Raw genomic sequence first — 22618 nt, 5'->3', positions numbered from 1 at the left:
TATGGAGAGTTTACAGAAAGGTCCTACATACACTTGAAGTGATGATCAGCTTACGTTTTTTTTTCTTTTTTTCTTTTTTATCAAGAGTGATTTGTTTTTGACTTTAAACAAAATCTGATGCTTTTCTGTTCAGTTAGCAGTTGTCAGTTACTTACACAATGCCTTTTAGTTATGTAGTTGGAACTTTGATATCCCTGAGAGGCCTATTTTTATTATTCATACAGTAAACCAAGGAGCACGTATTCTATAGTACTTAAGTGCGAGGCCTTGCGCTTCCTTGGTGGCTCAGATGGTAAAGAATCTGCCAGCAATGCGGGAGACTGGGTTTGATCCCTGGGTCAGGAAGATTCCCCTGGAGAAGGGAATGGCTGCCTTCTCTAACATTCTTGCCTGGAGAATTCCATGGACAGAGGAGCCTGGCGGGCTGCAATCCATACAGTCGCAAAGAGTCGGACACGACTGAGTGACTTTCCCTTTCATCCCTACTTGCACTAACTTTCTGCCTTCAGGCAGCAGACCCACCCCCTCCTTTAGACGCGTGATCCGAGGCCGGGCGCGATGATTCCGCGAGAGTAATGTGCACAGTGATTGTCTCTGTCGCAGATCCACAACGGGAGGCTCCAGTACAAGTTTGACTGTGGCAGCGGCCCCGGCATCGTCTCGGTGCAGAGCATCCAGGTCAACGACGGGCTGTGGCACGCGGTGTCCCTCGAGGTGAACGGGAACTACGCCCGGCTGGTTCTGGATCAGGTCCACACTGCCTCGGGCACAGCCCCGGGGACACTGAAAACCCTCAACCTCGACAGCCACATGTTTTTTGGGGGCCACGTCCGCCAGCAGGGCTCGAGGCACGGACGGAGCCCCCAGGTGGGCAATGGTTTCCGGGGCTGCATGGACTCCATTTACCTGAATGGGCAGGAGCTGCCCTTAAACAACAGACCCAGGAGCTACGCGCACATCGAGGAGTCAGTGGATGTGTCTCCCGGGTGCTTGTTGATGGCGACGGAGGACTGCTCAAGCAGCCCCTGCCAGAACGGGGGCATCTGCCACCCCTCCCCGACGGGAGGTAAGCCTCACAGCAGCGCCTCTCCCAAGCAGTCCATCCACGTGTATGCGCTGGGGCAGAGGTCTCCCGGCATTTCTGCTTTTCCTTTTCATGTGCAGTCAGTTTGGTCGCATACCGCTGCTGGTGTAAGTGATGCTCGAGTGGAGCTGGGCTTAGGGTTCATCCTGGGAGCGGCTGGAGGGGACAGTTTCTCTCCTGCTGAGCGGTGGCCACACTACATCACATTTCCAGACACGTGTCATTCTGCACCAGTAGTCACAGGAAACCACAGCTGACCCTGAATGCCTTTGCAGCCACAAGGACGCCAACCAGGGGGTTGGAATTGGTTCCACGTAGTTCTCCGTACGGAGAAGGCAATGGCACCCCACTCCGGTACTCTTGCCTAGAAAATCCCATGGACGGAGGAGCCTGGTGAGTGGCAGTCCATGGGGTCGTTAAGAGTCAGACACGACTGAGCAACTTCACTTTCACTTTTCAATTTCATGCACTGGAGAAGGAAATGGCAACCCACTCCATTGTTCTTGCCTGGAGAATCCCAGGGATGGGGGAGCCTGGTGAGCTGCAGTCTGGGGGGATGTACAGAGTTGGATACGACTGAAGCAACACAGCAGCAGCAGTTCTCCCTAAGCTTCTTTTTACCCGCTGGTGCAGCGGGGGGCCTGCCAGTATTGCTCACTTGAGATGGGGGTGGGAGTGTCGTTTTCCAGAAGGCCTTGGGCACCCTGCTAAGTTAGGATGACCTTGATCGAGTCATGAGTTCCCTCTTCAGTCCTTCGTATTCAGGTGATACCAACAGTGGAAGGTTTGGTGATATAGGCAGCTTTGTACCCAGAGGGAATGGGGAATTGAATATGTTTTACAAGTCTTAGAGGGCTAAATTTTCACTTAAACATAAAAACCAGTACCCTGAGACTTCTTTTTTCGAGTTACTGAGTGATAGTACTTTTGGTTCCCATTTGCCGGTTTAGGTTATTACTGCAAATGCAACGCCTTGCACATCGGGACCTACTGCGAGGTGAGCGTCAACCCGTGTTCCTCCAACCCCTGCCTGTACGGCGGCACCTGCATTGTGGACAACGGAGACTTCGTCTGCCAGTGCCGAGGACTCTATACCGGTCAGAGGTGTGTAGGTTCCCAGACTTCCATCGTTCATTAGAGCAGTAGCTCTTTCAGCGTCATCGTGTGTCTGTGCAGTGTCTACATTCATTTGCTCCTGTAGTTACAGAGAAAACATTGGGTTTTTATGCTTATTTTTCCCTTGTCCTTCAGGTGCCAGCTCAGCCCCTACTGCAAAGATGAACCTTGTAAAAACGGCGGAACATGTTTTGATAGTTTGGATGGTGCGGTCTGTCAGTGTGACTCAGGTTTTAGGGGAGAAAGGTAACTAACTTCCTTCAAGATCTGTGTTTGCAGTTCTTTGTAGGGTCACAGCGATTGGCAAGATGCAACAACACTTACTTAATTTGGACTGTGTTGCTTTAGAATTTGAATTCAGAGCTCATAGTGACTCTTTGTATAATTCATCTTTTCATTCTTTTAAAAAAAAAATTGAGCAAGTGAACATGATATAATGCTTGAAATACTATATGCTTTGAATATAGAGTGCTTCTATACTTTAAAAATGTTATTTATAAACAAGGAACGTATGGGTACTTGCAGGAAGTAACTGTGGAAACAGTAAGATTGTTGTTTTTTTAAAAACAGATGCGCATGGGGTTGTTACCTATCTATGAGATAGATGACTTCTTTTTCATTGTTTATGTAGCATCTAAAACATTTCTCAACTCTTTAGGTATCTTTTGTGAGCCTTCCATAGTCTGAGAGACGATCATTATTTTTGGTGAAGAATATGAGGCACTAGATGCCTGTTGTCGACGTTGAATGAAATGGTTTTCTGTTCCAGGTGCCATTTCCCCTTAGACTTTCCACCAGGTTCAGTTTAAAAAACTTAGTGCTTGTTCCATACAAGTGCCTAGCGCTATGCATCTAGAAAAGCCTTCACCTGTCACTTTTGTTAGAAGGCTTGAAGTGTGACCTGCCTGCATGGATTCACATAAGGTTTTGTTCTAGTAGTAATTCTGAATTTTACTGTCCGTCACGTGGTCTTCATTCATTAGTCTACTTGAATCCTAGTCAGTATTCAATATAGTTGACAAAAATGTCCCAGTAATCAAAATTGTAATGCCAGGTGAGTATAGGGGTGTTAGAGGAGGATGCATTTTGTTAGAGGAGGAAGGTGACGGGGGGACCCGCACAGGTGCCAGAGACGCCCACTGGGAAGGGGAGGGAAGGAGGGGGCTTAGCGGCTTTCCTGTGGGCGATTTTGTAAGGGTGAGGAGCTGAGGAGGGTTTTCAACATGGAGAAACATTTTAAAATGAAAAACAGAGAGTTTTCTGGCCTTTCACATGCTGTATGGAGCTGTCATATTCCCCCATGGGAAAGTTATCGGAGAAATTTAATCCAGCCCTCTTGGAATACATTTATCGGCATGCACTTTTCTAAATATCTGGATCAGAAATCGAGACAAACTGATGTTTAGCCAGTGAGTTTGATTTAGTTGTCTGTTGAACCCTGAGAAAAATGGCAGCTAAACATTGATGTGACGTGTTTATCTCCCAGATGTACAGGGTGTAAACTCAAATGAGTCATTACTCCACAAAGGATTTTTGTGTAGTTATTGTCAATAGTGTGTTTTGGCTGTCCTGTGTCTGGGTCAGTGTTGCTAAGTCACTTCAGTCGTGTCCGACTCTCTGCGACCCCATGGACTGTAGCCCACCAGGCTCCTCTATCCATGGGATGCTCCAGGCAAGAATACTGGAGTGGGTTGCCATGCCCTCCTCCAGGGGATCTTCCCGACCCAGGGATGGAACCCGTGTCTCCTGCACTGGCAGGCGGGTTCTTCACCACTAGCGCCACCTGGGAAGCCCGGGTCAGTGTTGGGTGAGTTTTATTAGGAGGGATGATTAGCCTGTAGTCTCTATGGTGCTGCCAAGGCCTCTCCTAACCCTGGGCTGTCTCGGCAGGTGTCAGAGCGACGTTGACGAGTGTGCTGGCAATCCCTGCCGGAATGGGGCCCTCTGTGAGAACACGCACGGCTCCTACCACTGCAACTGCAGCCACGAGTACAAGGGGAAACACTGCGAGGACGTGGCTCCCAACCAGTACGTGTCGACCCCCTGGAACATCGGCCTGGCCGAGGGGATCGGCATCGTTGTCTTCATCACGGGCATCTTTCTGCTGGTGCTGGTGTTCGTCTTCTGCCGCAAGATGATCAGTCGGAAGAAGAAACCCCAGCCCGAACCCGAGGACAAACACCTGGGACCCAGCGCGGCTTTCTTGCAAAGACCGTATTTCGATTCCAAGCTGAATAAGAACATTTACTCGGACATACCACCCCAGGTGCCTGTCCGGCCCATCTCCTACACCCCAAGCATTCCAAGTGACTCTCGGAACAACCTTGACCGCAACTCCTTCGAAGGGTCGGCTATCCCCGAGCACCCCGAGTTCAGCACCTTCAACCCGGAGTCCGTGCACGGGCACCGGAAAGCTGTGGCCGTCTGCAGCGTGGCCCCAAACCTGCCTCCCCCGCCGCCTTCAAACTCTCCTTCTGACAGCGACTCCATCCAGAAACCTAGCTGGGACTTCGATTATGATAGTAAGAATGGTTTTCTCCATCTTGATAAAATGTCTCTGACCTCGCAGGAGTGTGGCGTCTCTGTTCGTGATGAACGTGCCCAGACTCCACAGAGCTCTGGTACAATTGGGAACCTTTTCCTGGCATCCCAGACCTGACCAGCCACATTGTGGCCGTGATGTTGCTTTAATTTAGGAATTGAATCTAGTTGTGTTCCATTCATCTGGAAAGATCATTTCGTTTCGTAATTGATCTGGATTCTCAACTCTAATTGGTGGGGGGATTTTTATGACAGAAAAATTGGGAGGGCATTGGCATGATATGATTTTTTTTTTCTCAGATGTGGCCAGAAGAAGCAACAATATTTAAGTGGCCTGACGTCTGTGGGATGCCTTGAAAAAGCTATATATTACCATTTTCAAATAAAATTTTAATTCCCCATGTTGTCTGATAGTCTCCACCACAGGCAGGTTTATTGAGAATTTCTATTCTATGAGTCTGCAAGCTGCATTTTGTATTTGGTTCTGTTTTGGAGATGTTTCTTTTTTTTTTCTTTCAATGTACTTTTATTGAATAAATCCCAGGCAGTCCACGGGTCACACTTGCTTCCTGTCAGGATACAGCAGGGAAGAAAAGAGAGTCTCCTGCCTTTGTGACATGTAACTGTTTTGTCTGTCGTCTCCTTTTAGCTAAGGTGGTGGATCTTGATCCTTGTCTCTCCAAAAAGCCGCTGGAGGAGAAGCCGTCTCGCCCGTGCAGCGCCCGGGAAAGCCTGTCCGAAGTGCACTCCCTCAGCTCCTTCCAGTCGGAGCCGTGCGACGACAATGGTGAGTAAACACGCTTCCGCAGCGCCCACCGTCCGCGGCCCCGCTCGCTGACACAGGTCAGGGACATGGTCGCTGGCTCCATCTCAGACGCTCTTCACACTTCACTTCAGGCCACAGTTAGACAGCCTTGCATGAACATCCTCTGGGGGCAATGCCGAAAACGTCCTTCATGCTTAGGAATCGGAACAGTAGTGATTGGTTATCATAAGAAAGAAAATATGATTGAAAGATGAGCTCTGTCTGATCAGTTAGTTCTGCATGGGCCTTTCTTCCATGACAGTGAATGCTATAGAAGTTATGTGGATTTAAAAACAAAAAAACAAAAAACCTCGTCCCCGCTTCCTTGAGCACACCCGCGTGCACACACGCGTGCACCCCCGCAGCCCTGCGAGGAGATGCGCCGGTCTGACACGGGCAACCCGAGCAGCACCTGTGATTGTCACACGGTTCTATTTGTCTCTCCCCACCGACTCCCTTGCGGCCTCAGCTCCCATTTGGATCAGAGCGTACTGACTGAGAACGCAGTTTAAGAGATTGCTAGTAAGTTGGATTATATTTCTAATGAAGAAAGTCTGACAGTGGGATCTTGGCTGCCAGTTTTGTTTCTTGGAGGGTGAATGGCGTTGATAAGCAGCTTTACCATATTAGCGCATACCAGTAGAGAAAACTGTCAGTATCCAGAAACCCAGTAAAGTGAGTTTTTAGTGGAAATTTTTGAATGTCAGAATTAGTTTGATTGTAATTTTTTTGCATAAAAATGCCATGTGTAAACAGTTGGAAGGAAATAACTCACTAATAATTATTTGATTGTTTGTAAATGCCAAGTAGTCCATAATACACTGCAGAGACCATTTCGAAACTAAGGATGGCCATATGTATGTTCCATTAATTCCTGAGCCATTTCAAGCATGTTATATATGATATGAAGGTGCAACAGTGTTTATTATTTAGCAGTAAAGTATTTGGACAGAGCTCTGCTTATCAAACCAACAACAAAGTAGAATTCTTTCATTAGATTTAATTCTAAAACATTATAGAGTTGCCAATTTACATAATACTTTATATCTTTGTCCTTAAATGCTCTTCATCAATCTCAGAATTTTGCCAGTATTTTCTTTCTTTTCCTAGGTTTTTTTTTTTTTAACTGAAACATCATTCTTCTTAATACTCTTAGATACTTTTAATAAGCTATGGTCAAACTAGTCATGAAAATTAATTGCCAGATAATACAATGTGAGAAAAAATATATTATCCAGGAGTGTCTTTATTTTAATCTTTATCATAATTTTAATCATTATCCATCAAAATTAAAGTCTGTATTAAGAGTATATTTAAATCATATTTCTAGTTTTCTAAGGCTGTTTTAATAGATTACATAGTGGCTTAAGACAAGATAGATTTGTTATTGTTCTGCAGAAGTGTGACGCTTGTCTCAGCAGGCTGAAATTAACATAATAGCAGGACTGTCTCCTTTCTGGAGACGCCAGAGGAGAGATCCTGTGCTGTACCTTTTCCAGCCTCTAGAACCTCCCCACATGCCATGGCTCATGGCCTCCATCTGTCAAAGACAGCAACACTGCACCTCACTGGTCTTTCTGCTCTAGTCCTAGCTCTCCAGCCGCAGCTGGGAAAGCTGGTCCCCTTAAGGACCCTTGCAATTACAGATCATGCAGGGGAGTCTCTTCATCTCAGGCTCTTTATCTTCATCACATTAGCAAAGTCCCTTTGGCCAAGGATGGTAACTTGTTCCCAGGGCGAGGATGTGGCCTTTTTGGAGGGCCACCCTTCTGCCTGTTACATGCACACTTATTTATCTTGGCATAAATACCTTGAAACAGTTTGATACCGGAATGAAAAGGGAATTTACAGAGGAAACAGCCAGGCAGACAGTCTGCGTTTCTCTGCTGGTATGTTAGCTCACCAGCTGTTAACTCGTCTGCAGAAAGACAAGAAAATTGGGGTGGGAGTACAGAGAACAGAGACAAAGCCATTTTTGTATTCATATTGCATATTTTACCTTATTATGCAGCTCTTAATTTTTTTCCTGCAAATAATGTATGAGTGTATTAAATGGACCCAGAAAATTGGCCTAGCCAAGTATTTGACTCTTTGAATGTGAAAGCTTTTGCCCATGGGATGTTAAAATCAGGGTTGTTTTGTCCTGACTTGATTCATAATTGTAATTGTGAAACAAATTTATGGCTGAAAGTTCTTTTCCTAAATTACAGTATAATGTGGTTACTCGTTACTCTACTCCTTTGATTAATGATAACAAATATATAACTTGATTGGAAAAATCTGCAACATATAAGGAACAAGTGCAAAGATCATACATAACTATATAGCTGTGTTTAAGTTTCACATTGTTAAACTATGCAGTAGAAACTGTATAATATGCAGAAATCATATCTAATACAGTTTCCTGACTCACTGAAGGCCTTTCTAACTTACTGCTCTTGTGCCTTTCACAAGCTTCCATAGTGACTGTAATACACCTTGTCAATGCTGTCGTTGACACGGTGACTGAAGAAGGTACAGTTGTGTCTGTGTTCGTGTTCAGTGACTGTCCCTGGAGTGCTGTGTTTTTCCCGTGGTAGTGTTGTACAGAGTCCTTGTCTGATGGTTCTGAAGAGGTTGAATACTTTCATGCTGTGCAGGTGTGTCCGTTCATAACCCAGGGGTGTTGCAAAATATCGTTATATATGTATGTTACGTATGTCTGTGGTCTTTGTTACTTTCTTGTGGTTCACAGTGAATTTACACAGTTGCCAGAAGTCACCGGTAGGGTCTTGACAACTGCCTTTACATGGAACAGTATGAAGAAGTGAAAAGTAATTCTAATTATCTAAAAAAAATTTTTAATATAGTAAAACTCAGTAAAACATAGCTTTAATAATTGCCTATACCTGACTCTTCCCTTTTGTATTTTCCCTGGTATGGTCAAGGAAAATTGTAGAACATGATAGAAGGCAATATTTTTATATTTGGTTGAGTAAAAAATCATCTCATAGGAAGCTTTATCTGTTCAAAATTTTAAGAAATACCTGCCTTCAATTATTTCAAATTATCCCTCCATCAGTGCACTGGAATTCGAGTTATCACATGCAAAGTACACAGGTATTTTCGGACTAGAAATCAGATCACCGTAGGGCTTGTGAAAAGCATAATTGTTAGGCCTAACTCCCAAGATTTCTGATGGAGCAAATCTGGCTGGGGCCAAGAGAATGCACATTTCTAACCAGCCCCCAGTTAATTCTGATGTTGCTGGTCTAAGAACCACACTTGGAGAACTACTGGCCTAGACCACCAGGAGCCCACGAAGCTTAGGGAATCCTTTCTGCTGGGACAACAAATAGGTTTGCTGAGATGTAGGTGAGAGAAGGATGGTTTCAAGCCAAGTTTGAGGGGTTCAGCTTACTCATTTCAGTTACCAGTGAGCCTTACACTTAGTTTCCAGGAAGTGACCATGTCTTTACTTGGCGTATCAGAAGGGGATCTATATTTTGTCTACTGAATCTTAGTTCTCCCATGATGAAACCTTAATATTTATGTAATATATTGACTGAGTTTAAAGAAACAGAATTCGAATAGTTCTTTCATGGCAATCTCTTTTGTTGAAAAATATCTTTGACATATTAAATATAAATTGAGTTTAAAATGGAAAACTAAGAATAATGGAATGGCTGTTTAGTAAACAGAAGTTGTCAATCCTCTTTTTGGAAAGAAACTACCACATTTTTAGCAGGCTTTTTAGAATAGTTCCAGAGATAAACATTAGTTAAATACTGGCTTACTCATGTTTTAGAAATCACAATTTTTTCAGTTTTTGATTTAAATTCCTAGAAGAGAACCATCAATCAAATCTTATTTGTTCCAAGTTACTTTTTTTTTTTCCCCAAGTAACTTTATCACTGGGTTTTCAAGAGCATCATTGAATGCACAGAAAGCATGGGTCTAGTTTAGAAAATTACTAGTCATCGATTTCCACAATAAGAATTAGAATGATAGTCAATGGTTAGTGCTTGACCTACATTATGTGATTTAACCCTCGTAATAACTAAGGGATTTCCACCTCCATTTTGAAGAGAAGAGCCTGAAGCTTACCAGGGTAAGCCGCCTGCCCCACAGTCACGGGATTCACGTGGACTCTGCCCCATGCCGGAGTTCTGTGTGCAAAACAAGGCCTCCAGGAGAGGGAGAGGCCAGACAGATTTGGCTGGGCTCAGGGTTAAGGTCAGCTGATGGTGTCTCTAAGGAAAGGTGGACAGTGTGAATATAAAGTCATGTTCAAATAGGGCAAGGTCTGGTGAGGTTTTCTCTTAGCTATTTATCAGTATCTAAGTGTGTCTGTGGTTTCTCTGAATCTTGGACATGTGAAGGCTATATTGTGCTGTAAAGTTTGTGTCTTTCATGTGGCTATAGCTTATGTATTTTGCATTATCACCTAAGCAACCTGATATTACCCAGCCTTAGGGGAAAAAAATGATTTCGTAATATTTCTCAGTAACATGAGGGGGTCATTTAAATTCTTTTCACCAGTTTACATTTTATTATAGAGCCTTGTAGACTCTATTTCAATTACTCCTAACAAAATTTTGTGTTTCAGGAGTAGCTTGCCAGAAACAAGAGAAAGAAAGTAAAATCCTGTCCGAGTTTCCCGGCCGCGTCCCTAGTTCATCATCCCTCATCTTCTCCCTCCGCTCCCACGTCCCATTTTATTTGTGCTACACAGATTTCTCACCGTTGGGGATTTTCATAGATAATGGCTTAAAAGGCACAGTACATGGCTGACTGGGCCTTTATAAAACAGTTTATATTGTGTTATGGACTTAATCTTTATTGCCTTTTCAGCCGTCTTTCTCTTTTAATTACAAGTGTTTTCTTTTCTCTCTACTCTGCAACCAAAAGAGTCTTTGGCTGCTCCTGACCTCAGCAAATCAAGAGGTGACTTATGCATGCCAGTTATTCATTGATTTTTCACTAAAACAAATGAGTGGAGCCTTGACCCAGTGCTGACTTGCTGCACGTGTCTGCACCGTAACGACTGCCTACCTGTTTGTGGCCTGCGTTCTGAACGTGCCTGCCTCACCTTCACTGGCTGCCAAAGGATTTCAAAAATCCTAGGGTGGGGGGGCTACCCCCAAATTGGAAGGGTTTTTTTTTTTTTAATAATTATACCTTTAAATAGTTGAAAATGACCCTTAGTCCTTTTTAAAGAAACAAAATTACTGTAGTTTATCAAAAATTGTATTACATTTGTCAATGTTTAATTGCCTTTCATTTGATTTTGAGGCATGCTTTGCTATGTTACTAAATTAATATAATTTGTTGTCTTTCTGAGGACTCATGGAAAATAGTACAATTGTAATATTAAATTTATGACATTCTAAAGGAAATTTAGTTTTAAAATTTTGCATGCTAGTCATTACTTTTATTATCTGAAAGACACATTCGTTGGTATCTTTTTTTAATGGCAAGTAGTGCAGATCAGGTGACATTCTTGAGCCGCCTTTCTGCAAGGACAAAATTTCTTTATCAAGGTCCTAAGGCTGAACTAACACTCTTCTTCATAGAAGGCAGAGGGTTCTCAGTGACTGCAGGGAAGCTGAAAGGATGATTGGAATCGTTTGAAGAAAAGTGCATGTCCTCTAGGCGCTAGCATACTGCTTCTTCTGTTAAAAACTTAACGTTTCTTTGAAAGTTAGATACTTACCTAAAACTGTAAGTCCTCATTTCAGGAGCAGAGCCTAACTCATAGAGGGTCTCAGAACCGGCGCGGGAGGGGAGGGGGTCCAAGCAGGGACCGAGGCTTCCCCCGACGGTGGCCCTCGGTGCGCGGGGACAGATGCCTTTGCGCCTGTGCGTGCTGCATACGCTGGGCCCTTTTCCGCGGCGCACACGCTGGGGAGGAAAACACGTTGACATCTGGTTTTCTTTTCCACCAAGGGTATCACTGGGATACGTCGGACTGGATGCCCAGCGTTCCTCTGCCGGACATCCAGGAATTCCCCAATTACGAGGTAATCGACGAGCAGACCCCCCTGTACTCGGCCGATCCCAACGCCATCGATACGGACTATTACCCCGGAGGCTACGACATCGAGAGTGACTTTCCGCCCCCGCCAGAGGACTTCCCCGGCGCGGACGAGCTCCCGCCCCTGCCCCCCGAGTTCAGCGACCAGTTCGAATCCATACACCCGCCCAGGGACGCGCCGGCCGCGGGGAGCCCGGGCTCCGCCTCCCGAGGCCGGCAGAGGTTCCACCCGAACCAGTACCTACCCAGCTTCTACGCCGTGGACCTGTCCGAACCTCAGAAAGCCGGCGCTGGCGACGGCAGCGCCCGCAGAGAACCCTACGCCCCCTACCCTGCGGGGTACCCCAGGACCTTTGAAGCCCCCGCCGTGGAAAGCCTGCCGCTGTCGGTGTACGCCTCCACGGCGTCCTGCTCCGACGTGTCCGCGTGCTGCGAGGCCGAGTCGGAGGTCATGATGAGTGACTACGAGAGCGGAGACGACGGCCCCTTCGAGGAGGTGACGGTCCCTCCGCTGGACTCGCAGCAGCACACGGAGGTCTGACCCCGCAGGCCCGCCCCCCACCCCCGCCCCCCCAAGTGCCTGAACCCCAGCGAACCTAGAGCGATCCCTGCAGCGGATGCCCTGTCCTGCACCGTTCTCTGCAGCAGCGCTTGCGCCCCTTCCTTCGGGGAGCCGCCCCCGGGCATGGCTGCACTGAACCCCCCGCCCGCGCCTCCTGACCTTGTTCGCCATCGCCAGTGTCCTGACCTACTGTCGTTGACGTCCGCCGCACCATTTCCAGACTTTTTTTTTTTTTTTTTTTTTTTACATTCGTCCCGTGTTAAAACAATGAAGCGAAAATCAGCTCCCCTCTCTCTCTTTAGCATGATTCATGTATTTATATAGATTTGATTATTTTAATTTTCCTGTTTTTGTTTTTTTTTTGTAAATTTTATGTACAGATTTGATTTTTCATAGTTTTCCCCTAGATTTTCAAGATAACTTCGTGCATTTTGTTTTTGACCGGATTTTGGTGGTGTTCGTGTCATTTACCTAGCACCCTGATTTTTTTTTTTTTAATATAACCAGGGTTTCACTCTCTGTCCTTTTCAACTGAAGTAGGACATTTCATTCATACATTTCAGTATAGTCATTCATTTCCAGCTGTACATAGGATGAGGACAGACCTGATCCATGAACATGTCTTAAATAAATGGGTTGCTGTATTTTAGGGTTATAAACATTTTTCATTATTGGAAAGTGTAATGAGGACCTTCTGCAGAATCGTTTAGAACCAAAACCACCAGGACACAATTTTTATAGTGTCTGTATATTTGTGATGCAAGGTCTTGTAAAGGTTTTTACTGAAAACTACCATTAACCAGTCTTTCTTACTGACAATAAATTATTAATAAAATACTTTAGCTTTGCTGTCTGTTTCTTCCTCCGTATTTATACTCCTGTTCAGGATTCAGTTAATGAATTGAGAAAGAAGGGTAAATGTGAAGTCTCTCCCAGTTGCCAAAACCAGACTGCACTTACAGATGTTACCACTAGGTGGCAGTATATGGCCACGTGATACTACTCAAAACTACAGGTGTAGAGGCTCAGCACTCTTATATAATAAACATTTTCTAACTAAAATTTAAAAAATTTTTTTCTTATATATTATTTTATTGCTATTACTTGGCCATAATTTCAATGCATGTATAGTTTTCACCTATGATTTATATCACAGACAAAGCTTTCTGTGAAGCATTTTACCTTTCTCTTGTCAAAGAACACATCCTACTTCTATAGGATTTAAAGTGAAACCCAGAAGTCATCTTCCATGTGTATTTATAGTCAGAATCCATCCCTCTGTCCCACAGCTACTTGTTCAATACCGACCACGTGCCAGCCCTGTGATAAGAATGACAAAGAATCAGGCGTTCCTATAACATCCAAAGACGCATTTTCGCTTTTATTAAATGACATGTTATTTAATACATATAGTTTAAACGTCAAAGAGAGCTAAAATATGTACAACCAAAAGCAGCAAACTCACATTTTGCTGTAACCACTTGTAACTCTTTAAGCTGTTTTTCTCATTTTTCCTTTGGAATTTTTAAGTGTATATATTATTTCTTGAGTCACTAATTTTAGGAATTGCAGAAGATCATGTAAAAAAAAAAAAAGATCATGTAACTTATCAAACCTCTAATTCTCTTGTTATCCTCCCACTTGTTACAGCTTACTTTTTTGGCTTCATTCATTCATGTTTTCATTGCTTTGATGATGTAAATATTTACCACAGAGGTACGTAGTATATGATGTTTCTTTCTATCTACCTTGCAACTTTCTTTTTTTCTTAATTGCCTTAATTTTTCTCTTAAAAAATTTGTTAGTTTTTATGTATTTGAAAAATCTTTTTGCTCACCTACTGAGTGTTGTTCTATATGGACAAAAATTGCTCTGTCATCTTAGATTTTACACGAAGGGAGGGTGGGTGGCAAAGGGAGATAGTAAATCACTAAAATACGAAGCAGAGTATGAAGTGGTGATCACTAAGGAGAAAACTTAGTATGTGGGCAGGAAAGCAATGGGGAGGGTTGGGGATGGGAGGGGATTTTGTAGAAGACCTCAGGGGCAAGCTGGCATTTGAATAAACAGCTGAAATTGATAAGGGGGAGTGATGCCAAGGGGGCCACCTGGGGCACCAGCATTGCTGGCAGAAGAGCTAGTGTAAAGGCCCCAAGGTTCGAAGGTTAAAGAAAATAAGGGAGACAGGTGTGGTCTCGTAGATTTATAAAGTGCCTCTTGGGACGTGGTCAAAACTACGAGAGGACCTCTGCTGATATCCAGAGGCCTTTTACTTTAAGAATCCATTTCTCCAGAGACAGGACCTTTCCATTTCTGCTTGAGAAATACTGTTGCTCTTATTTTAAAGTTGGCTGGATGGGAAGACTGGCGGTTTTATCATGCACTTAGACCCCCAGCTCTCATTTCAGGGAACAGTCCTGCTCAGGACCGAGCTGAGAGGCTGGGGTCTGACAACGTGTATACAGCTGAAGCAGCCCGTACCCCTGGGACTCATCCCATTCTTCACCCAGTTTCCAGGGAGAAATCATTGCAGGCTGCACGACCTCTCCAGGCTGCGAGGTCTGATTCCTCCTCTGCGAAGGCAGGATTCGTCACTCCCCTCACCACCCACCTTCACACGCTCTAGTGTGCTTTACAGTCACTCCCTCTTACTTGCTTTGAACACGGGGTTGCTTTTTAACATTTTCTCCCTTTCCCTGTCTTGGTTTTTCAAGAGAAGAAACAGTGCTCTGCCATCTTCAGCTGGAAGCCTGGAATATGCCCTTAACCATGGATTCCCAGTGTCTAGAAGAACATTGGTGTGTTAGTTTCCTGTTGCTCCATTGCAAGTTAACCACACATGTGGTGGCTTAAAATACCCCCCATTTGTTAGCTCCAGTTCTGCAGGTCATGGCATGACCAGGATCTCTGCTTACATCTTGCAAGGCTGAAACCCAAGTTTTCATCTGGGCTGTGGCCTCCCGAGGTCTGGGTCCTCATCCAGGCTTGCATCTTTTGGGCAGATTCAGTTCCTTGGGGTCACTGAGATGTGGGTCCCCACTGTCTTACTGGCTGTACAGTGAGCTTCCTGCTTTCTCACTGACCGTACCCACTTTTTTGGCAGCCTCTGTCTCAGGTTCTAGCTCTGTGACCCTCTGATAACTTAGTAGCTTATGCTTCAAAGCGAGCAGAAGAACTTCCCTCATGCTTCCCATCTCTGACCTCAAGGGGCCCAGTCCCTGGTATAAGGACTCACCTGATTAGGTCAGGCCCATCCAAAATACTCTGCCATTTGACTAATTAAATATCAACTGATTAGTGACCTAATCATGGGGATTCCCATTGTATTTGCAAATCACATCTTTGCTCAAGGGGGAAATTATACTATTACTCCCCAGGGTGGGGTTCTTGTGGACCACCGTCGGCACTCTGTCAGTTTTTATTTTGACAATACTTTGACCTTCTAAAATGTTATACAGACCGTATTTTAAACTGAAGACTATTAGCATTTTATTTTTTTTTAAAGGCATCATCCGGAGTTAGTTAGAAATGAATAAACAACTTATTTAAGGTCTCAAATGAAAATGATTAACATAACACCAACTATATGAATTAGTGTTGAACACTTTTATTACAGAAAAATTAAGCGACCGCATAGAACTAGCATATGCTTGCCCATTTTTTCCTTAAAGACCCTTTATTTCCATTACCCTTGGTAGGTATAAGTCAGGGTCACTTTCCCCAACTAGATTTCGTTTTGACTGTTTGCCTGTTGCCCATTTAGAGTTCCCTTGCAAAATTCAGATGCCTTAGAAAATTCCAGTGCTTTTTCAGTATTTCTGGGCACTGCTAAATGCCATTTCCATCTGGATTCGGTGTTTTATATATATTTTTTGGTGATATATTTGTATTTGAAGGCCACTTGTTATTTGCCACATTCTTTGTCTGCTGCCCTGGGAAATTATGATTTAGTTTAAAAGGAAAAGAGATTGGCAGGCTAAGTATCCATTAGAAAAAAAAATGCTAGTTAGAAACATTTAAACTTTTGAATTTCGATTTTGGACTTTTTTTTTCAATTGGGTCTCTAAAATTTAGATTTATGTGTGTGTGATGGGAAGAGTCTATTTATATTGGGTAACTGTGCTCGTCACATTCATTTTTATCAATAACTGTGTGGAGCTATCATACAAATCTCCTGCAGAGTGTGAGAGATGTTTTCCAGGTGCTGAGAGACACCCAGCGCCTTTCCAGAAGCTGCCTTAAGCTTTTTGGGTTGTTTCTGTTTGTGACAAGAAACAGGCTGTCTAAGTTCGCACATCCCTTCCCAAAGAAACTAAGCATTCACCTAGGATTGGGGGTTGATTTTAAAAACATGGTGAAGGAGGAGGATGGAAGGGTGACCCAAGACACTCGCTGCAAATGAGTAATACGAGTGCAAAAGCTGTGGTCTACTCCTTTTAATGAAAAGACTGAATTAAGCTGCGAGGAGTCAGTGCTTTGAGTTGCCAAAACGACCAGTTACAGAATTTTGCCTGCTGGCTATTTACTGATCATTAAAACGCAAATTAGTAGCCAAGTTATCTACAGGGGTTAGGAGAAACTTTGACTCCTTTGAGTTCCTTTCCTTTAAGAACATTGCTGAGGGACTTCCCTGGTGGTCCAGTGGTTAGGAATTCACCACGCAAGACAGGGGACACGGGTTCAACCCCTGGTCAGGGAACTGAGATCTCACATGCGGAGGAGCAGCTGAAGCAGAATCACTGAGGCCCGTGCGCTCTCGAGTCCAGGTGCTGCTACTAGAGAATCCAGAGTCTGTGTGCCCAAGTGAAAGATCCGGCATGCCAAATATTTACTTTAAAAAAAAAAATGCTGCCGAAAGAGAGTTCCTCTCCTGTAACTATCTGCATGTTCACAGAGGGTTGCTGGGTGTGTTCACCCCTGCTCCTCTCGCATAAATAGCCACTGAACTGCTGCTGCCTGCCAGACACTGCCAGGCTCTCAACATCCTTCCTGGCGTCTCTCTTGGCTGCCTCTCGTGATTTCTTGTGAAGCAGTTTAGTTCAAATCTTTTCATGTTTAAAAACATCTAAATTTAACCATCACAAGAGATTAATCAGGGCTTCCCCGGTAGCTCAGTCAATAAAGAATCCGTCTGCAATGCAGGAGATACAGGTTCGATCCCTGGGTCGGGAAAATCCCGTGGAGATCCCCTGGAGAAGGAAATGGCAACCCACTCCAGGATTCTTGCCTGGAGAATCCCATGGACAGAGGAGCCTGGTGGGCCATAGTCCACAGGGTTGCAAAGAGACACAACTGAAGATACTTACACACACACAGACCCAGAAACAAATCCATTATTGTTTTGTGTGTATAGTCTGATTCTATTTTCTGAGTGTGCTACCTAAGTTTGATTTACAGACTTAGTACTTTGTATCCAGTTTTGCTCCCTGCTTTTTGCCATTTCACCATGTAAATGATGTTTTTTAGAAAATGCCTTTTTAAAGAGTTTCATAGAGCATATGAAGAGCATAATGTTTTTATGCTTTTATAGAGCATAATGTTTCATAATATGGATTTCGAACCTATCTATTTTACTATGCTTAATGATGTTTATGACTTCTCACAGCAGTCCCAACATTAATGTCTTTTTTAATCCAATATTAATGTCTTTGTAGATTCATTTTTGTTCCTCTTCAGGACAGATTTCTAGGTACGTGGATTGTTTTCAAAATATTGCCTACAATAAAATTTAGACCTAAAACAACACAAACGGCAGAACTTTGATGGCATTTTTACATTTCCTTACAATCGACCTAAAGCTCTTGTCGTGATAAGTCACTTCAGTCATGTCCGACTCTTTGCGACCCCATGGACTGTAACCCACCAGGCTCCTCTGTCCATGGGATTTTCCAGACAAGAATACTGGAGTGGGTTGCCATTTCCTTCTGTAATGATATTTCTATGCATGCCTTTTTCCCCTGCCTTTTCCACATCACAGCATATGTAGAAGATGATGATTTTATGGTGCAGTAACGTGAGGCACTAGGCTTCTCTAAACCAGAGGTCTCAGCCGTGTATTCCGGTGCCCTGGGCTCCTCCCAATCACCCAGTGGGCTGGAGGGACAGGACCTTGGTGCCAGAAAGCCCTGGTCTAGGAGATTCTGGACAATCCTGCTCTTTTTCCTGTTTCTGTGAATTTATTTCTGTGAAAAATAAAGTCTAGACAGGAACTGAGGATCGTCACAAAATAAGCCTTCATTTCCATTCAGTTTTCAGGGACTCCATATCAATATAACATCTAGGTTTATAGTTTATAGGACCTGGAAAAGTATCCCCACCCCCTGCTCAGCACCCCCAGCCTCTTTTCAGTTGATGGGGGCGTCCCCTCTAGCGGCCATCTCCCCCTTTCACCAGCTTACCAAATCTGGTCAGTCACTTTTTGAAGGTCCAGTGTGAGCTGTTCTTTCTCTTTTGTAGACTGGCATTCATTCCTTGAGGGTTTCCCCCGTGGTTCAGCTGCAAAGAATCAGCCTGCCAAGGCAGGAGGCCCCGGGTCGGGAAGATCCCCTGGAGGTGGAAATGGCAGCCCACTCTAGTATTGTTGCCTGGGAAACCCCATAGACAGAGAAGCCTGGTGGGCTGCAGTCCATACGGTCTCTAAGAGTCAGACACGACTGAGCAACTAAATGATAACCAGTTCATTTCATGAACTTTCTGATTGCTCTCCATCTAAGGCATGTGGTTCAATTAGTGCGCCAGCCAAGAGAGCGTTGTTTGTCAGAATGTAATTTTCTTACCAGCAGTTTACAGCTTTGACTGAAAACAGAATGAGGCACTAGAAAAGAATGACAAGTAATTTCTTTTCCCCGAGAAAACCTCTGCTTCTGTGAACACTTGGGTCATTAATGCTGTCGTCACTGTGCTGTTGGAATGAGTGACCACAGAAGAGGCTCCATTTTCGATGAAGCTGGACAGAAAGAAGAAAGAAAAGGCATAGCATTTGAGTGAAAATGTCATGGGACCAAATACATCTTGAGCAGACCTGAGACCTTTCGCAGGGTCTGTAAGAAAGTGATGAGAAGTACGAGCTCAGTGATTTCTAAACCAGAGCCATTAGCCAGTTATCCTAAGGGGTAAAGTGAAGTTCTCAAAATGTCGCATGACTCTTGCTTCCATTCATTTTAATGTTTATGGATATTATCTAACAGTTTAAGGATGAGGAGAGATGATAGGAAAAGGAACAAATCATCTCCTCAGAGGATATGTCAAGCCCTTCATGCCTGCCACAGACTTAGGGGCATGGTTCCATTTCTTGGCCACGGATTTTAAATGTGAATCCCATTGCAAATTAGGATTACAGATGACATTTTAAAGTGATGCTCTTGTGATCTAAACTTTTACCTCCAATGAGTATTTTTCCCTTTCAAAAATAAGCCTACTTTCAAACAGATGGTTTAAGTTAGGATGGATAAAACAAAACTTCATTTGTAAACCTTACTAAAAACATGAATTCTTTTAATTAAACTGAATATTCAAAATACAAAACTATTCTCCAACTAAAAGCACTTATTGGACTGAGATAGTTATTAATAATAATAAATTCTGAGTTTTTATTTTAATGATAAAAACACTGAGTGTTTACTTCTAAGGGGGAGCTTCACAAAATTAAAAAATATCCTCAGGTCATGGTTCTTCCATATATTGTTTATGTCCATACTTCTGGAGACCCCCTCATGCTGAATGACAAGGCTAGGTTTGTTCTTTACTAGAATAATAACATCAAACCTTGCTGAGTCTATGCACTGGGCTTTCTTCTCTGAGTTTAGCAAGATCAGCTTTACAACTATGGTGTGGGGGAGTACCTTTTATCATCTCCCCATGTATATAGAGAAATGGAGACATTTGTCCATGAGGACAAAGATGCCATGTGGAAAGCCCCCTTCATCCTTGGGAGCCCACCCTCCTCTTCATGGGGAATAAGATGAGAACATTCAGGGTCAAGTTCACAGCTTCCTACCCTGTGGCCCCTCATTCTTCCACCTGCTTCATTGAACAAAATAAAAATAACATTCTCCATTTCGTCTTAGCCCAAGTAAGTACTGGTGCTTCAGAGGCTCGCATGCCCTTCCTCACTCTGCCCCTCGTCTGATTCATTCATTCATCCTCTGATTCACTCAGCTGCTTTCATCTTGTGGGTTGCATCAACATACATTAATTTAATCTCTACCCTTTGCACATAAAGTGAACAAAGCTTACTTATGCGTAGTCATGACCTTTGACCGAGAAATATTCCAGGGTGGTCCAGGGTTGTGTGCTATGAAGCAACACATTTAATAAAAACTGAACTACGAAACTTTAGCACTCTTCTTTCCCACTCCTAAAAAAGCTCTTAAAAAGCTAGAATTCTCCCCACTCCTAAGAAGCTAGAATTCTCCAGACCAGGATACTGGAGTGGGTTGCCATGCCCTTCTCCAGGGGATCTTCGCAACCCAGGGAGTGAACCCAAGTCTCCTGCACTGCAGGCAGATTCTTTCCCGTCTGAGCCACCGGGGAAGCCCCAAAAGCTGCAGTATTTGTCAATGCTGAAATAATAGTCACATGCTTGGAGTAACAGAGAGTAAATCAAAATCAGAAGGGTCTCCTTATGAGTTTTCTGTATGTTAACTTGAAACTCAGGCAGCACGATTCTGACCCCTGTGTATCTGGAGGACCTTGGCAGTGACTGACGTGGGGGCATGGGGATTATTATCTGTAAGTAATCTGCAGTTAAAGATGTAGTAACACACACATCTCCCTTCGTGGATTTCGGGTGCTCTGATGCCTTCACAAAAGGAGACAGGAACACGTAGTGAAACCTCTTATCCTCTGTCAAGGTGTACTCTGGGGACAAGGCTGATTCATCCCCCAGCTTGGAACATTAAATCAGCCAATGAAGTGGGAAGGAAATGGCTTACTTCAGGAACTCTGCCCTCCTCACTGTGAAATCATTGTGATCTGTTCAAGTGTTTCATGTGGGGAGTGAGCCCCATTCATGAGTATCCTTCCCCAGTATACACGCGCACACACACACACACACACACACACAGCACTGTTTCATCTCCCTGCGTGTGGTAAAACCTCTTATTTACACAACTGTACTTCCTGAGTTATTAAAGTTCAGACTCACTGAAATTTTTCAGAAGTGCTTGGTAAATATTTAGTATGAAATCGCTCATGGAATGCAGGCCCAGGGCCTGATACAAGCTGGTGGAGCCCCGCCTGGGGAAACCTGATTCTTATTTAGAGCAAATGGGACTGAAATCTCTAACTAGGGCTTTTGATGAGGTCCTAGCTCTGCCAGCAAGGACCTTGGGGCTTGTCTTCTCTGTTACAATGAGGAAGAACGAAGCTGCCCTAATCCTTTACAAATGTCTGATGCTTTAAGCTGTAGGAAAATTCTTCATGACCATCAGCTGTGGGGATCTGTGTGCCTGTGTGTGTGTGTGTGTGTGTTTGCATTCCACTTTGTCTCTGTATCTGAGTACAGCAGGGAATATTCTAAATGATATTGAAACAGAGCAAGACTCTGTGGTCCTCCCGCCTACCTCCACAACGTCCTCTGCCTGCCTTTTGTCCATGGAAAACTTTAGCCAAAGAATATGTTTAATTTCGTTCGTCCTCAAGGGCTATAGATGATATTCTGAGCCATCTTCTTGGAGCCGTTCTGTGGGCACCCCACCAGGTGAAAGAATTTAACCGCATGATGCCCAGACTATAGCCATGACATAAGCCGCCACAACTCTGACAGCCGGAGTCAGAGAAATGGGAACACATCGATACTGGAACTGAAGACAGCTACACTTGACCAGATCACCACACGACCAATTTCAAGATGACTGGCAGAGCTGATGGCGCTGTTCCTGTATTAGCCCCCTCCCTCCATCTAGAAGAGCTCTTGCCCAGTGATCATCAGTGGTGGGACCCGGCCTTTGCAGGCATGCCCCCCTCGGAAGTAAACCTAGCTTTCCTTTCCACCAACCTTGCTTCTTTATCGGCTTTTGATGGGTGAGCAGCCAGGCCCAGACGCTTTCAATTACAGTTTCTGGTGCCTCAGGTGGGGCTGCTGAGCTGACTCCAGGGTTTTCCTGAATTCAGTCGAGGCCAGGACAACGCGCGGGGATGGATGCAAGGAACCCCTGCTCCTGGCTCACCGGCCCCGGGAGGAGGTCTTAGGGGGACGTTTCTAGCAGCTGCTGAAACCACTTGTTTCGGGGATCCTCCCCACTTCTCCCCTGCCCTGCAGCGGCTGCCAGCATCCTCTCTTCCTTGCTGGAACAGAAACATGCGTCCGGAAGAGCTGACAAGCTCCAAGGCTGAGTAAGTCCACCGGTGTGCACCCGGCTAACTTCTCTTTTGAGTACAAACTGCTGTTCGCGCGTTTTGCCAGTTGGTTCCGAAGGTCGTTTGTGGGAGGTATTGGTTTGATTTCCTTCCTATCATCCTCTTGGCGGCTCTGTGAGCCTCCTGTCTGATGGT

At 44.4% G+C, this 22618-nt stretch overlaps 1 protein-coding gene across 6 annotated transcripts in view; it reads left to right on the top strand.

The window, feature by feature from the left end:
• Positions 1 to 12961, top strand: part of FAT1 (FAT atypical cadherin 1) — a 122079-nt gene extending 109118 nt beyond the window's left edge. For 3 of the 6 annotated variants that reach the window (XM_043454372.1, XM_043454373.1, XM_043454374.1), the window contains 7 exons: positions 604 to 1066; positions 2035 to 2188; positions 2336 to 2446; positions 4091 to 4722; positions 5391 to 5528; positions 10437 to 10472; positions 11475 to 12961. In XM_043454372.1, the coding sequence (XP_043310307.1) occupies positions 604 to 1066; positions 2035 to 2188; positions 2336 to 2446; positions 4091 to 4722; positions 5391 to 5528; positions 10437 to 10472; positions 11475 to 12103 (2163 nt within the window). In that variant the 3' untranslated portion in view covers positions 12104 to 12961. Of the gene's footprint in view, positions 1 to 603; positions 1067 to 2034; positions 2189 to 2335; positions 2447 to 4090; positions 4723 to 5390; positions 5529 to 6015; positions 6069 to 10436; positions 10473 to 11474 lie in introns of all 6 variants that reach the window. The other 3 variants (XR_006266828.1, XM_043454376.1, XM_043454375.1) reach the window with 3 other exon arrangements.
• Positions 12962 to 22618: the final 9657 nt, after the last annotated feature.

The sequence above is a fragment of the Cervus canadensis genome, chromosome 31 (assembly GCF_019320065.1).
Source record: "Cervus canadensis isolate Bull #8, Minnesota chromosome 31, ASM1932006v1, whole genome shotgun sequence".
Lineage (NCBI taxonomy): Eukaryota > Metazoa > Chordata > Mammalia > Artiodactyla > Cervidae > Cervus > Cervus canadensis.
This window is presented reverse-complemented; position numbering and strand designations above follow the sequence as displayed.